Source organism: Amblyomma maculatum, chromosome 3 (genome assembly GCF_055883805.1).
Source record: "Amblyomma maculatum isolate TAMU_Amacu chromosome 3, ASM5588380v1, whole genome shotgun sequence".
Lineage (NCBI taxonomy): Eukaryota > Metazoa > Arthropoda > Arachnida > Ixodida > Ixodidae > Amblyomma > Amblyomma maculatum.
The window spans coordinates 28,300,797-28,317,716 of NC_139346.1; the positions used below are offsets into that span (position 1 = coordinate 28,300,797).

At 46.7% G+C, this 16,920-nt stretch overlaps 1 protein-coding gene across 3 annotated transcripts in view; it reads left to right on the forward strand.

Moving 5' to 3' along the window:
* LOC146194406 (uncharacterized) overlaps positions 1 to 16,020 on the forward strand; it is a 136,598-nt gene extending 120,578 nt beyond the window's left edge. The window contains exons 14-22 of one of the 3 annotated variants that reach the window (XM_084597400.1): positions 160 to 354; positions 701 to 756; positions 1,734 to 1,877; positions 5,818 to 6,005; positions 7,695 to 7,885; positions 8,545 to 8,594; positions 9,040 to 9,375; positions 10,773 to 11,018; positions 12,051 to 16,018. In XM_084597400.1, the coding sequence (XP_084453526.1) occupies positions 160 to 354; positions 701 to 756; positions 1,734 to 1,877; positions 5,818 to 6,005; positions 7,695 to 7,885; positions 8,545 to 8,594; positions 9,040 to 9,375; positions 10,773 to 11,018; positions 12,051 to 12,554 (1,910 nt within the window). In that variant the 3' untranslated portion in view covers positions 12,555 to 16,018. Of the gene's footprint in view, positions 1 to 159; positions 355 to 700; positions 757 to 1,733; positions 1,878 to 5,817; positions 6,006 to 7,694; positions 7,886 to 8,544; positions 8,595 to 9,039; positions 9,376 to 10,772; positions 11,019 to 12,050 lie in introns of all 3 variants that reach the window. The other 2 variants (XM_084597399.1, XM_084597401.1) reach the window with 2 other exon arrangements.
* The last annotated feature ends 900 nt before the right edge of the window (positions 16,021 to 16,920 follow it).

Below are 16,920 nucleotides of genomic sequence, written 5' to 3' on the forward strand. Positions count from 1 at the left end.
TAATCAGTATTGCTATATATTAGCCCATCTGTTGTCCTGGAGTGTTAACTGTACGGCATTGGTAAATGAATTAATAGCTGTCGTAATAGAGCTCATAACACGATGTGTCCCACAAGCCATTGATGGCTGTTACTTCATCTGGACTCTCTGCATTTCCAGAGACGGTGATGGAAACTGCTCCAACGGCCGAGTATGCATGTCCCCTGTGTGGCAAGGTGTTTGAGCACGCCTTGAAGCGGGACCACCACGTGGTGCGCAAGCACACCAAGGCGTATCCGCTGCAATGCACCATGTGTCGCCGAGGGTTCATGTTCCAGAAGAACCTTGATCGGCACTTCCAGGACGCCCATCACAGTGAGTGACAGTGAGCATCGCCATCTGGCCAGCTGGTCAAAAAGCATGTGCGACCATTTTCTTGACTTCAACCATGTAGTGAGTGTAAATTTGAACTGAACTCGATAGGGTGGGCATTGTTTTCTCTTGACCTTGAAACTGTCATCGCAGTGTTCCACATGGGGGAGGGGTACACACAGTTGTGAATTGGAGATGTAGTCAGTTTACTCGCCACGCCTGAACTGTGGGTTGCTGTGCCTACTACAGAAAGGCGAGCGCTTTCAAACGGAGCTGACCTCTGGAGGTGTGGTGTATTTACATGTGGTGCTGTTCAGGATTTTCATAAAATACTTTCATTCTTTTTCAGGTCACTACATGGTCACGACTCCTGCACCAACATCCACGGGTGCACAGCATGAAGCTGTGAGTCCTTTCGATCAGTTCTGTTCAGGAATCAGTATGTGTCAAATAACACTTGTGAATGTAAAGCACACTGAAAACACGGATAAGAGAGGATGTATACAAAAAAAGTGGTATCACTTTCTGTGCCCTCTCTTGTGTGTGTGTTTACTATGTGGTTTCTTTTCAGTACGAATTGCCTACTAAAGGCCCACACTTTGCTGGTAAACACTGGCTTTTGTACTTGTCAGCATGTTTGCCCTGCTCGGTTAAAGTTGACTACAGGTCCTCAATGTGTTTCATCTTGCTTACCACAGCGGTGAACTCAGCACTGAAAAAAACAACCTGAGACTGCCAATGGCTGCCCCGTGAAACTGAACTGCTTGCAACTTTACAGTGGGTGATGAAGTTGCTCATTGCTACATCAGCAGTGATGTGCAGCACTCTTTCCTTCTTTCCTTCTCCAGGTGTAGGGTCTTTGCACTGTTTGTACCTTGTCTTTGTGGGGCACAAAGACACCTTGGTTATGTCGTTCCCTCTCACAGATGGCTTGATAAGAAAGCATTTAGAAGCTGTTGACATGCACGCCTAAATAACTTTCCTGTAAGTGCCATTGTGGGTTTCATATCATGGTTACCAGAAGCAAATCCTTTGTGCAGTGTTTTCATGTGTCTCATTAAACATATGAGATGTTGTCATGTTCTGCCTTCTAAGGTTTTTGCTAATATGGAGTCCATGAACTCAGAGGAACCAGAAAATTTGTTAGTCTGATCAGAAGCTCATCTTAGCAGATTTGTCCCTAAAAAATGTATGTGCGCATGCTAGCTTTTTTAAGATTGTAAGCAGGAACCACCAGGACAAAAAAGAATGATCTCGGTTTCCAAAGACACCTCAAAATATGCTGCAGTGCTTCGAAACAATGACTACAAACTGTGGTGAAGGCACAGTCGGGGTAGTGTTAGGAGGACTATGACTGGTGTGACAATCTTGTTCTGCTGCAGGCACCCAGCCAGCAGCCGCATTTCAAGTGCAACTACTGTGCCTACACCGGGGCTGCCCTGGAGGACATCCAGGGCCACCTTTCCTCTCACCCAGAGATCCGCTTCTATGCCTGCGACCAGTGCGACAAGGAGTTCTCGAGTGAGGTGAGGCCCAGCTTCAGATGTGTGTTTCAGTGTACTGTGAATACCTAAGTGAGCAAATTATTCTTCACTTAGCATGCTAGCAGCTGGAGAATTGGGGCACAAGTGCCACCAAGGTGCCCTCCATTTGTTATGTACCAGTGTTGAGCTTCACAGGCCTTGCCAGTCAGTTCTATCCCAGTCACGGTGGCCACATCTCATTAGAGGCAAAACGCTGGGCGCCTCTATACTATGCGAGGTCAATGCATGTTAAAGACGCCACGTGGCCAGAATTATCTGGAGCCCTCTGCATTAGTGTCCCTCATATCCTGAATTGATTTGGGACATTAAACCATTTTTTGCTGTTTGATGCTTCAGTAGCTTTTAGCGCAAACCGTGTTATAAGGTTTCATTGCAGTTTTACAGCCAGCTCTTCGTAGAACACAGTTGAACCCAGATATATCAAACTTGAAGGGGATCGCGAAATAGTTCGATATATTGATAGTGCGATATACAGAAATCGGCTTAAGATGCCGCTTGCAATCATGAAAATTGTCGCATAATCAACCCACTCGAATAATGAACCCGCAATCCACTTTTGCCACCGAAAATTGAAAAAGAAAAGTGTTAGTCGGTGGCGCGTTCCTCCATTTCATGCCATCACAGACCACAGGTCATTTATTGGCAGTGCGCCGAGGTGCTGCGCAGCGATAAGGTCACGGCGTGTTTATCTTTTGACTATATTTTTGGCGTTACCTCCTGCGGTGGTGGGGAGCAAACTTGGCAGAGTGCCCATGATGGCTTAATTACGCAAGCCTGGTTTGATTTATCACGCTGAGTTTGGGGCGGGCGGCGTCCGCTGCCACAAAATCATTGGAACGCATGATAGCAGCAATGCCACTTGAAGCGAATGATGCTAAAAGCTGGCGTCATGATCGCAGCTGACCGCATGCTTTTCGTTTATTTCGATGTGTGCTTTCGACGATGACGCACATCACCCGCCACCCACAGAGAGTTCAAAATGCACACTGGAGAAAGCGCCCGATGTTCTGTCTGCCACGTGCTGAGCTGGCTTGGCGGCGCATGCGTAGTGCATGCGAACGAAGACTGAAAAAGAGGGAGAAAGGGTAGAGAGAAAGCTAGTAGGTAGAATTTTTCTCTCCTCCATGCTCCCGCACACCTATGGAGGAAGGAAAGAATGGGCACACCCTTGCGCTTTGCTCTGTCGCGTCGTTTCCCCTCTCCCCAACGCCATGCTGCATTGGCTGTGTCTGCTTCATACCGGCCATTGCCAAACCGGTTCCTTCTTGTTCCCTCATGCACATACATGGCTTGCAAACGTCACGTGCTGCCACGTGGCAAACGATCACCGCAGATGTGCGCGCCTTTGGAGAAAGGGCACGACGCTGTTCTAGACCGGCCGTCGCCAAACCGGTTCTCTCTCATTCTTTCCGCACGTGGCTTGAAAACGTCACGCGGAAATCGGCAGAGGGTGATGAGATCATTTTTGCAGAAGGCGCACCTTTCAATGTGTGATGCGGAGTTCGATATATCAAACGACCAGTGGAATTGGAGTTCTATATATGACGCTACTTTCCTATACTTTTACATGGGTTTTTCAAGGGAATATTCCAGGAGTTCGATATGACCAAAATTCAAATTATCCGGGTTCGATATATCCAGATTTGGCTGTACTTCCGAGTCTGTGTGAGAATAACAGTGGTAGACTTTTAGGTCTTTACTTTTAAGTAAACCCTAGTTAACTCTAAGTTGTAAAATCTGGGAAAAATTTCGAGATAAGCGGAGTTTTAAGTTAAGCAAATTGCCGAATATTTCTGGCAACAACCCCTGGCGATTCGTCGCGCGACACCGGCGCCAACGCCTGTCGTTGCCGCTGGTGCACACCGCACAGAGCTACGGGACTCTGCTACAGAGGCACGTTTTCAGCGTTTCTTTGTTACCGCCCTGTCGTTGCTCAGTAAAGGGGAGTACAGTTACGCTATACCCCGTTTCTAACACAGGATCACACCGCACAGAGCTATGGGACTGCGACAGAGGCATGTTTTTAGCGTTGCTTTGTTGCTGCCCCATGGTCGTTCAATAAAGGGGAGTACAGTTACGCTATATCCCGTTTCTAACACAGCTTGAAATACCATAACACTGATTTAAAAAAAAAAAAAAAAAAAAAAGGTCGCAGTGCAGCGGTGTGCTGCTACACAGTGATGCATACTTGCATTGCAAGCAGTGGCTTTCTCCTGCTCCTTTCGAAAATGAACACTATCTAGCCACACTAGCCTTTTTATTTTCCTTTACTAGCTGTTACTGAATCGTCTCGATGCGCCCATATATGCACGGATTAGACAAAGTGAGCGTCTGCAGGTTGTTCACGCAAACCGGACTAGGAAAACAAACTTCGCTCGCAAAAAAAAAAAAAAAAAGGCCAGGACGGAAATTGAGTAGCTCAAAGCCTTCTGCGATTGGCTGTCTCGCGAGCTGCTTCAGGGTGAGACACAAAATTTTCTAAAAACTCAGAACCTGAGTGCTACAGCGGCGAGCAAAAATGCTTTGGCGGCCTTCGGCTTGCCGCGCCCGTCGATGCTCCACTGCACAAGGGGAGCTTTTGTTATAGACGCAAAAGAATTTTCAGGAAAAACTGAATTTTATTATTTTGGAAGACAGAACTGCTGCTTCGCGTTGGCATTCGGCCCGACAAAAGCGTCCTCGAGCTGTTGAACGCATCACATAAGCTGTTGGTCACCGCCGCTGCATTCAACTTTGTTGTGGAGCAAGCGTTGCGGACACCACATATACAACAAAAATCAATCAAAGCTTCATGCACTTAGCCTGACGAAACAGAACCACACAATCACTAAATCGCTCTTGCTGCTATTCACGTGCGAAGGGCAGCTGACCAGACCACGCTGAACTGGATGAACCGACTGCCCAATAAGACAAATCAGCCCCTGCGCGCGAGCGGCGCTCACTTGACTGCTCTCAAGGCGAAAAATGCCTGTGTCCGCGAGAATTTTGTATTCGCTCTTCGAACGTGACCACGTTCGGCACTTAGTATAAGAACAAAGCGCTCGCTCGGAGCCTCTATCACCTTTCGGTGATGACCTTTGCCTTCGGTTCTTTCAGTCAAAATTTCGAGATATCCGCATTACGGCCGAAAAATGCTTCGAGAAAAACGCGAGCTAATACATAGCATCTATGGGAGGTGAAGGCGCGGCGTGGAAACCTTTCGACTTAAATGTTTTTTAAAGATATGCGAGTTCGTATTAATGAGGTTTTACTGTATACATGAATGATCTTGAGCAGACGAAAAAAGGCATTAAAAAAGCAGATGTTAAAGTGCACAGACAAGGAGTCTGCTTGTTTACTGCAATGGTCCTTTAGACCTCCAGTCCCAGCTGGCATGCAACTATATAAGGCCACTCACCTTCTTTGTGTGTTTGGAGCAAGCAGACACATTGTTAAGCAGCCTAGATGCATGCGGCGCACTGCCACTGCAGACATGCGCTGTTAAGAAGATGCAAGTAACTGGAATAAGGTGTACTTTGTAGTCATCATTCCTCTTGCCACTTTGTGCACACACCGAATGCAGCGACTTGGAAGATGCAACCAGCCGCACAGAATGCTGGGCAATCAGCTATAGAAATATCCTTCTTTGGAAGGTGCAGAGTAAATCTCAGCTGTTCACTTGAGCAACAGTGGTCGTGACAAGGTAGCAGAGCGAATGGTGAACGTACACCAGGCGCAGCAGCTCCTTTCAGAACTGACCATGGATGCCCGTACAGGTTGTGATCATGACATTCTGCATTGGGATGCTAGGCCTCCTGAACCATTTCCCCAGAATGCTTGGGAGGACCTTCTTGAAAGATTTTAGCTGGGCTGCTACAGGCATCCTTGCTGCTTGGTGAAACTTGGCACAGAGGAGACTGTAGATGCACTCTTGTGCCAACAGATCCGGTACCAGCGACACGTGGAACGCGGTCGGTGCCAGCAGCGTCCGCAGTGCGACCAGTGTGGCAAGTGTCTGAGCAGTAAAACGGCACTGCGAAACCACCAGCTCTGCCATGGCCAGGACCGCAGCTTCAGCTGCGAACAATGTGGGGAGAGCTTCAAGACCAGCACCACACTCAAGTACCACCAGTGAGTCAACCCCCCCCCCCCCCCCCCCCCTCTTTCTATAGGGAAGAGAGTTCTGGGCCTGCAGATCAGGCTGGCAGTGGAGCCAGTCTGTCAGGGTTCACATCAAGCACTTAGATTATATCCACTTTGAGCACACCGAGATATGTTAGGTACCATGGCTGCTGTGTTGAAGCCGCTGCAGTAAACAATCTCCTCATTTTCTTTCACAGTGAGTAAGATGGTTCTGAAAAGCATTGCTTGTATTTAAAGAGCTTTTGCTTGCTAATGGGAAGTATCTGCTGGGCCATCCATTGCAGTTCTTAATCTTGGAGTGATAGCAACAGTGCTGCGAAGGCTTTTGTTGTTTTCAGCAGCTGCTGGCTTTATCACTGTGATTGCAGTGCACAAAATGATCTTGTGATCTTTGTTTATGCGCAGTGTGGGATGTAGCGTGAGATGTGCCGAGATTAGTCTGGAATGGTTGCAGGCAGGCATGTTCACTGCTATCGCCACTGCCGAGTTGCTTGGTTCTTTTGTGGTGCGAGTCAGCATAGTAAAGAGCTGATTTTAAGTGCTTAATGGTATCGTTCAGGAGGAAAGTATACAATACCTGCATCTTACCTGTACTCACCTATGGGGCTGAAACATGGAGGCTAATGAAAAGGGTTCCACTTAAGTTGAGGAAAACGCAGAGGGCTATGGAACGAAAAATGGTAGAAGTAACGTTAAGAGATAGGAACCTGCAGAGTGGGTCAGAGAAATAACTCAAGTTACTGACATTCTAGTGGAAATCAAGAAGAAATGGGCATAGGCAGGGGATGTAGTGCATAGAGAGGAAAATCGATGATTGCTTAGGGTAACAAATTGGATTCCAAGGGAAGGAAAGCGTGGCAGGGGGAAGCAGAACGTTAGGTGGGCGGATGAGGTTAAGAATTCCCGCAGAGGTCATGTGGATGCAGCTAGTACAGGACTGGGCTAATTGGAGGAATATGAGAGAGGCATTCGCCCTGAACTGGGTATAGTCTGGCTGATGTTGATGACGGTGTTACCACTCCTGTTTGCTCTTTTGTGCCTACGGCCTTGTCACTACCGCGCGACAATAGCTTTCACCGCTGCAACCAGCAATGAACCTGCACCACGGCAAGATGGAGATCCTGGCAACACATCAATGCTGTGCTGCCTTTGAAATAAGCTTGATGGGGGAATTCGAGACACTTAGCTTAAACAACATTGAGACGATCGCTGCTCATAGGATGAGCAGCCACCGAACAAGGTACTAGCTGTTCAGGCGAGTTGATCGGTTCATGACAAAACTTGTAGCGCTTGACTCACAAGGGTGGAATAAAGAGGACAACACATGTGCGTGTGCTTTGTACCCTTTGTTCCTTCCTGGTGCGTCAAGTGCTACAAGCTTCAGCATGAGCCAACCAAAGCTGAATGCTTTATGGTCTCGTAATGTTTTTTTTTTCTTTTTCAAAATGTCATGGGGAAGTAGGCTTTCTTTTTTACGTGTACATTGTAGTGTTGGAAAGAGTGGTATTGCTTTGACGTGCAGTGGCTACTCACGTTGCATTTTTATGCAAGAAATGGCTTTCTCCTTGACGACAGCTCCAGCAGAGCCAGTGTCTGTACTATGCAGAGATGGAAGCTCTGTCAGAGTATGAAATGGGTCCTGGTGTGTACTAGTGGTCCCTTTGATCCCTTGTGCAGGCAGGCCAAGCATGGCACCAGTCGGGCATTCAAGTGCGAGCACTGCTCCAAGGGCTTCAACTTCCTGGCTCAGAAAAAGCGCCATGTGAGCCGCGTCCACCTGCGCCAGACCAACCATGTGTGCTCCCTGTGCCCTATGCGCTTCATGACACGCCGAGAGCTCATGCTGCACCTGCTCTGTGGACACAAGTGTGCGTCATGTAGCACATCTGATCACCACCCGGGCTGGCGCCATGTTTTCGTGCTGTGCAAAATCCTCGTCCTCCCCAAACACGAAGGGGCATAGTTTTTAAAATATTCCTGGTTTTTCAAACAGTTTGGGTGTAATTATGTTCTGCAGAAAGCATGGCCAGTAACTGAAGGGTATGGGATAAGCGAAGGAGTTCTTTTTTTGTGGAAAAAAAAAAAAAAAGAGAATGCTGTGTGATGCTTTCAAATGGAACAGCTTTATGATTGACAACTGCGGAAAATGTGATTGCCATTTGTACATAGGTACAACAAGGTACCTTCTAAATGCTTCATTTTTTTTGCTGGCAAGCAAAGTGCTGTAGTACCTAGTAATGCTTGCAGTACAGTTCAAATGGTCACTCCTATGGAGAATGTCCAACCCTGTTTTTCTTATTTTGAAAGCTGTGATGAACTGTCACTTGTGATGTATCTTGGCATAAAAATCAGCTAGGTTCGCTTTGTTGCTTAGCCACATTACGATGAAGTGCCCCCTGTTAGAGAGATGAAGTGCTTCACCTTTCCTGTTTTTCTTTTTAGTCAGGATGCAACTAAGATATGTGCAGATTTGTGTAAACGTTTTGGTACAGTTGACTGATAATATGATTGTATCTTTCGTGTGCAGTCCAGCCAGAAACGTCGGAGAAAGGGGGTGCCCTGATGCCTGATGGAACGGTCAGTCTTCCTTCTGCTTCCTTCTGGTGTCTTAAGCTAGTGTTCCTCTGTTTTTACAACTTCAACTAACTGGGGTTTACTATAAATAATTTGCAAATGTGACTTTTAAAAGTCATAGTGGTATAACAAATGACAGGGACAAACAATGAGAGGACACACACACAGTGCTAAAAGGTCAGAACCAACAAGCCCATGTTTCCACATTATTTTGCTGAATGAGTTCACTTGTGTTGATGTTGTAATTTGATTTCGTTCCCACATTATCATTGCAAGCTTCCGTGTGAAAACTGCGTGTAATGAAAAATTGTGGACTTCTCTCAATTTCACGTTCAGGTTTACTCGTGAACTTTCTCTTTTCCTCTTTGTCCATTATTTTGCACAGTGTCTTTGCCTTAGTCCATTCTCCTGTGAAGCCATGCATGCCTCTCTCCCTTCATTTGTGCAGAGTGCACCCAACCTGAAGCTGTTCCGGTGCGAGCACTGCACATACGTGTCGTACAGCCGCAAGGGCTACCTGCGCCACCTAGTGGACCACACGGGCGTGTGGCCCTTTGCATGTGACCTCTGCAGCAAAGGGTTCATCGAGCGCAACCAGGCCGAACGCCACATCCGCACGGCACACACCAGCGAAAGCTACCCGTGCCCCCACTGCCCCCGTGTGTTCGTGCTGCCCTCCAGCTTCCAGGAACACCTGCAAGCCCACGAGGAGCAGCGGGGAAGCGCCTGTGCTCAGTGCGCTAAGTACTTTGAGACACAGGGCCTGTACGACCTGCATCTGCAGGTACTGCATGCACAAACCTCTCCTCCCGGCTCTCTGATGCTATGTAATGGGCTAAGCACAGTGATAGCTGCTAGCTGTGTGTTGTGGTGTAAAATGTCCATCTGGTCCTCGTCTTTGCCGTGTGCTGTTTTGAAGCTATATTGGTTGTTGAGCGTTGTGTGGTTCTCATCCTTTTTTGACCCCCCTAGCGGCTTCTCCGCACGATGTACTCTGCTGTCTAGCGTCCGTAGTGCTTCATTCTAACCCCACTGGTTCCCTTCTACAGCAGCTGCACCAAAGGCTCTGTGCACCTCCCCCCCTTTCTCTCTCATCGCTGTAGCTTCCACGGTGCTGGAGGACGTGAATGCTGGTTTTGAGGGATTTCATACTGGTGGCTGCTGTCGCTCTATAATAAAGGAACCAATCACGTGATCAAGCAAAGCAAATTGATTTACGCAGGATCGAGTGGAGGTGTAGATGCATTGATAGCCTGCCATTACACATTCAGTTTCATTTGGGCCTTGGGTTATGCATGGAAGGGGACAGCACTCTGCAAGGCCTCTGGAGCAATGAGGGTCACAACGTCCGGTTATTGGTCTCTGTGAAAATTCATCTTCTAGCTCTCTCGTTATGTTGGCATTGGCTTGGCAGCAGCAAACACATTGATAGGGGTGAAAATTGGCTCTAAATACTCTGGTTGATTCAAACTTGTGTCAGAAAGGACAGATGAACAGTTTAGCACAAGGTGAGTGCATCAGAAAGCATCTCGCAATCCTATTACCACCTCCCCCCTCCCCACGGATTTTTGCTTGGCTCTTCTGGGGTGAAATGCTTGGAAAAAGGGGCCATAGACCAAGAATGTTGGTTAAAAGAATTAAAAAAAAGTAAAGAGCTACATAATGGACTTTTGCTGTGCAAGGCGGACTTGTCCGATGGCGGAGCGGAACACTGTCCCATCGACGCAACTGTTTGGGACCTATGACCCCTTGCCGAAGCATTTCGCCGCAAAGAGCCGAGCACCAGGTCGGGGGAAAGCTTGTACCCATTGAAAAACCTGTGGGTACCCGGCAGCACTAGGGATCGAACCTGGTATCTCTTGAATGTGAGGCAGACGCTCTACCACAAGGCACTTGTCTGTTTGTCTGCACTTGACTTGCACTTACCCATTCGAAAGGTGGGTGCACTTGTTAACTGAAGCAATAAAATGTTTAGAGTTTTGAATTCAGATCAACTAATAATACTGTGGGTGTAGTGCTTAAGTTGCGAGGTGCTTGTGCCAGCTGCATATCGAGTCCAAGGGTCACAGTTTATATGCCTGGCTAGAGAATGCTCTTTATTTTTACACTTTTGTGCTACCTTTGCTTTGTGGTAGCTTTGCTGCGTTGTTTGCTTGCAACCAACCTGAGTGGTCTGTGCAGGCGCACTCGCGAGAGCTGCACTACCGGTGCCACACGTGTGGCCAGGGCTTCAACAAGATTGCCTCGCTCAACTTCCATGCCATCGTGCACAAGCATGAAAAGGCCGGCCCCAGCACGTGGAGCCACACGTGCGAGGTGTGCAAGAAGCGCTTCAAGTACCCGGGCAGCCTGGCAGCCCACCGCTACCGACACTCGCAGGACACCGTCTTCAAGTGCGACCTCTGCCAGGTCACCCTCCACTCGGAGGTATTTGGTGGTTTTCAGCATTCTGTCTCTGCAAGGATGTTTTCTAACCAGAACCTCTGGTTCACTTTGTGCTCTCCCCTTTTTGTGCTATGAGTATGCAAGGAATAAGGCGAAAGAGGTATTGGTAAGGGGAAGGCACCATTGTCACCTTTCAACAATTCTCCTTTACAGACAATCTCGATAGCTGATGGCAACTGTGCAGAGTTGAGGTTTACGTAGATTAAAGTCAGTCCCGGTTACATTGGTGGGCAATGAGTTCACCTCCCATTGCAGCGATTCCTTTTGTCAGCAAAGGAGGAAGTGAAAATGGGGTCTTCCAATTATGGTTTTCATTTGGAAAATATCTGCTGTAAATCAGCTTACATGAGCACAGTAGATGCCTCCTTTGATATTGCGGTGGATATTCTTTACGAAGCTAGCACATTCTGTGTTCTATGCTGGCCAGCCATGCTCTGCACAATGGCAGGTAACTCGTGTTTATTGCTGCTGAAGGCAGAACAATGGCTTTATTGGCACTAGAAGAGCTAAGAGTACCAATGCAAATAAGCTAGCTGTGACTATGCTGTATGTTATAAAAATATTACGAGAATGATTACAATACTCCTTAATGCAAAATTTGAGCTTAGCTATACAAGCATTTTTGCGAAATATTGAGGCAAAGAACTTGAGTGGTGCTTGTATGCTGTATGTCAAGTCATAAAGTACTCTATTTTTTCTATAAGCCACAGATGATTTCTCAGCAGAAGAGTCACGAGCATGTGGTACAGAGCTCGTGGCTTTTCTTTTGCTTCTTTTGAGAAAATCTCTTTGGTGTTGGCTCAGTTACACCAGCAATGGCACCAACGGCAATGCAGCTCAACCATCGAATGTGCACGTAAGAGCTATGCACTAAAATAGATCTGTAGGTAATATGCATGCAACTGGCACAACCTCATTGGCATAGAAGGGATGACCGAGCTTGCCTTGGATGCTGGACGGGGCGTGGTTGGGCTTCACAATCAAGTCCCTTTCTGTCTTCTCTCTATGTCGCAGGGTGTGTTCGAGGCTCACATGCGTCGCCACCGCGGCGAGAAGCCCTTCCGCTGCCCTTACTGTGACAAGGCATTCACGCTGGCCATGTCACGGCGACACCACATCACGCGCTTCCACACTGGTGACTACCACATCTTCTGCCCACTGTGCCACAAGGGTGTCGTCTCCAACAAGATGCTGCGCCGACATCTGTTTCACGTGCACAGTACCGTGTTGGGCAGCACGGGCAAGCGCGCCAAGGCAGCCGCTGCACTGCTGCTTGACGCTGCATCAGCGGGAGGAGGGGGCGACGCGGTGCTGGCTGACGAAGATGACGTGGTCGAGCTGCAACACCACCAGGTCATTGCGGGCACTGAGGCGGAAGATACACTGAGCGTAGCCGATGACGGCACACTCACCGTCACACTGACGGCCGAGGCACTCTCAGCTGATGCGTTGCTGCTGGGTGCCGTTGAGTCTGTGCAAGGTGTTGAGACTGTCGTCGAGACGGTCCAGTTCCAGTGATGCTCGATGTCTGAAGTTGGATAGGTGTCACTCAACATAGTTGTTGAGCCAGTATTTCGAACCATCGTTCAGCACAGGAGACGTCATCACAGGCATCCACAGAACTGTGCCGTGCATTGCCTCGTGCAACCTGAGCGCTTAGCTTCATGCGACAGTACAGAACCACTAGTGGTTGCTAGCACAGATTTTATGTACACCATGCATTTCCTACATTTTGTGTAATTGTACATTTTACCTGGAGAAAATGTATCTGCCTGCCTTGCATACCTGAGGGACATTATTTCAGTGTAGTAGTAGTTTGGGTGCATGCTGTAAATCAGCGGAAGAAAAGATACAGACTTGTCACATGCTCAGAAGAGATAGCGTGCATTGCAGGGTTACTCATATGAAACACATACCAGTTCTTTATTATTTAAGGACAATTTGCAGCACTTGAGAATACTTAAGCTGTTAATAGCTTTGGCCTTAGTCATAAAGTTTATAAACATTGCATATAGAAACTCTATGGCCTTAGTAGTCTAGGCATATCTGTGGACAGGTCAGGGATGCTGTCAAGGATATTTTTAAAGCTTTGATCTCCTTTGCTACATCTTATCTACAAATTCCCTTTCATGTGTTTATAATTTGAAATTTCTACCAGTGTGTAACCGTATCGAGTCCACTTGACACAGACTTTTGGAGGAGTACACGTGTCAACCTGTGAAGCTGCTTGCGTCGTTTCATAAGCATGCCAACAAAATCCAGCACAGCTATGTCAACAGTTGTGTGAGAAATGTTCAGATCCTTTACCAATGCTGGGAGTATCAGCACATGCATGTAGTCTGCAGTTACTAAGCACTTTGTTGCCAGTGTTTGACCAACTGCAGTAAGACTTTTTTGTTTTGGTTGTAACTGTGACCAGGTTAAATATATGCTTGGTCTGTTCATATCGCTGGCCTATCCCATGTTATTAATCGGTTATTTCTGACTACAACTGTGATGGTAATTGCCTGGACTTGTTTTAACAAAGACCTTCCAAGGTATGCCAGGTGAAGTTAGCAGTGAACACTGCAGCGTTAATAAGGTTTCATGAACAATTTCCTTAGTGCTTGTTAAAAGAGGCACCCATGCATGCGCATTTTCATCCAGAGACTGTTATGTGCGATTTGCTCACGACGAAACGCCAGATGACAGCTGCGCAAAGCCTATTTGCAGCTGGAAATAACGACAGAGGATAGTCTTCTAGCGATGTCCACCGTGCACCACTCAACAGGCCTTCAGTGTTGTACAAAGCATCAGTAAGATCACTAAGGCTATAGGTTGTTTTTACCTGCTTTTTCTGAACATTTTGAGGATCGCAGGCATTTTTATTTGCATTGTTACTTGACTGTGTGTACCAGCTCTGCTATTGTGCTGTGGTACCTTCTTTGCTTGTTCATGCAAAAAATACCGAGGAGATCTTCTAACATAAATTGCATGGCTTGTAAATCTGTTCTGCATAAAGGGGAAATTCACGAATACTGAACCAGGGTACTAGACTTTGAATTGAAACACAAGGTGCCCGTGTGCTGTGCGATATCAGTGCACATTATAGATTCCCAGGTGGCCAAAGTCATCCAGTGCCTTCCACTGCTGCTTCCCACATAGCCAGAGTCAGTTTAGGATGTTGAACCCCATAAAACCATACACTGAATGAGAAGATGGACTAGGCTGAAGGGATTGCCCATCAGGAACACTATAAACATATTTTCTCTGCACAATGGCTGCATTTCAGAAAATTGCAAATGGAGTTCCTGTTTTAATTCCCATGTTACACTCCGATGAAGTGCCAGTGGTGTTACATCATTGCTCCCATGATTGCTCCCATGGAAATGAAGAGGTACCCCTTATCATCGGTAAACATCCCTGCTAGAAAAGCACTTCACCCACTGTGTTTCCTACTGGGTGATGTGCAGTGCTGGTCACTTAGATTTGCACGTGGCTTGGAACTCTGGACATTAGCACATGGATGATTATGTAGACACAAAGAAGGATGCAAAGGGAGCACAAGTGCAGGCTTGCATTCTCTCTTCACATCCTTCTTTGAGCTTGCCCAGCTACCTACGTGATCATGAAAGACTGGCTGCTGCCTGTTGGTCGATATGCACCAGCCCATCAACCAGAAAGCGATAACTGTCCCAGCATAGTACTATTCAATGAGGCATAATTTTACGCATCTTTTCTATACTTTCAATTTATAAAGTTACAAGTAAACACCATAATGGTCTTTTTTAGTGTCCCCCTAGCACCACCCATGAGAACATGCAAACACCACTGAAGAATTGGGAGAGAGTTGACAATTTTGCAAGGAAACCTCTCTCGAAGAGTCGAATTGGTAGCTTTAAAATTTCCAAACAGCTAGCAAGCAACCATTCAACTGAAGTGGGTAGCAAAGAATCACTACTTTGCAGCATGGAAACATATCTGCCTGACTTCCATTAAATTGCAGTCTCAACAGTGATGCTCTGGGGAAAAAAAAAAAAACCCTTGGTCATGTAATTACAATAGCAGTTCAGAATTTTATGGCATTAAAGTCTGTAGTCAGCTCTGGCTGGAGCCGCTGATGCTCCGTCTTCAGCCACACACTTCTATACTAGCCCTGCCTGCTCACGGGGATTTTCCACTGTGGTAGACATAAGTGGCATTGATTCCGGCTCCATTTCAACCCAACACACAATCAAGGCCGCCTAGACAAGTCTGCACGAATGCCTAACAGCTGCCAACTGACTCAAAGCTCACCAACGACCTTATCACATGTTATTACGATGTTGTATACACTATTGGCGAATCAGTGATTTTTATGATGTACAACACAGGACGTTTCATGTTTTTCTCTGATGGTGGTTTTAATGTGATGGCAATGAAAATCTGGTGAGGACATTCAGCGTTTTACATAATTTCACATGCAAGGCCCTGCAGTCCACAGCTGCAAGGCAGAAAGAATGTCTGTGCACAGAGGTGCTGATTATCTCTGGTTAATTAATCTCTTCTGAGCTGCTGCACACTACTCAGAGTGGCCACCCTATGGGGTCGCACTAGCCATGGGGGCTCATATTTGGTGGATTTGTCCAGTAGGAAGTTAAGCCAAGCAGATATTTTACAAAATGCACCCTAATGAAATTCATGTTAAGGAGAGTTCACTGTTGACTGCACATAGGACCACAGATGAGTCAGCAGGTGCCATCATTTCTGCAAATGTTGCAGATGTGCTTTGTGACAAAAGGCAAAACTTCTTTGCTGCGTGGCTTGTGTGTCAAGTGTCTGCCTTGGAGTCAGTTGCACGCCTGGTCATCAATATTTTTGTGCATTCCATGCTTCTACCATTGCTTTTAAAAGGCACCTACCTGGCAGAAGGCCTTCTGCATATCAGCAAAAAAGCAGGCCCCATAGTATATTTATGCTGTTGACACCACAGGTACAAACCAGACCTAACACTTTCCGAGGAAATAGCGCTTCAAACGGCAATATGATACCGCATGTTGTGAAATGTGCTGCTATACTCACAGCAGTAATTGCAGACGGAAGAGTAGGCATGGGTTATGCAGGCTGACCTAGGAAATGTTTTTTAATGTTCGAACCGGTCTAGCCCGAGCATTCCTCTCAAGCGACTAGCCACATCATTGTTGCGGCCTAGTGTGGAGGCAATACCTTATACATTCACCTCAAGATGGCACTATGAGGAAGACTAAGGATTTTCACTCTAATTACCTCTTCGTAGAAACACCCCAAGATATTTTGGAGTGCTTACATCTAATTAGAGAACAAGCCTTCCTTCTTTGTCCAATATGAGAGGGCCTATATCGTACAGTCATAAAACATGCACCATAAATTGGTACATCATATGGAAGCAAATGCAGGACACCGTTTTTGATCTCATAATCTTGCAGCAGCCTGAAGGCTCATGGCCAAAGATGACAGTACCATATTTCAGATATTGCACTCGACCAAGGTACAAAACAAAACTTTGAAATTGAAATTCCTAAATTTCTTCTGCAAACTCTCACTACTCAACATTTTAGCATGATGTTCTGCACAATATGCTGCTCTATACAATATTCTTGAAATTCTGAACTGAACTACTGAGGCAACACCACTTCCATATTTCTTAAATAGATGAAATGTGGTACAAAGAACATGGTTGCCAATCTCACTGCATACTAGTTGAGCATTTCTCTAGCAGTAGGATGTCTTGTTCGCAACATGCATGGCAACACATCCAAACTGCAGCTAACATGGCTACTATGCAATCCCTTAGTCTGCCTCGGGTTTTCTTGGTAGGGAAATGGAAGCCATGAAGCCGAAATGTTCTCCCTTCTATGCTGTGGAGCATTGCACCTGCTAGCAGTTA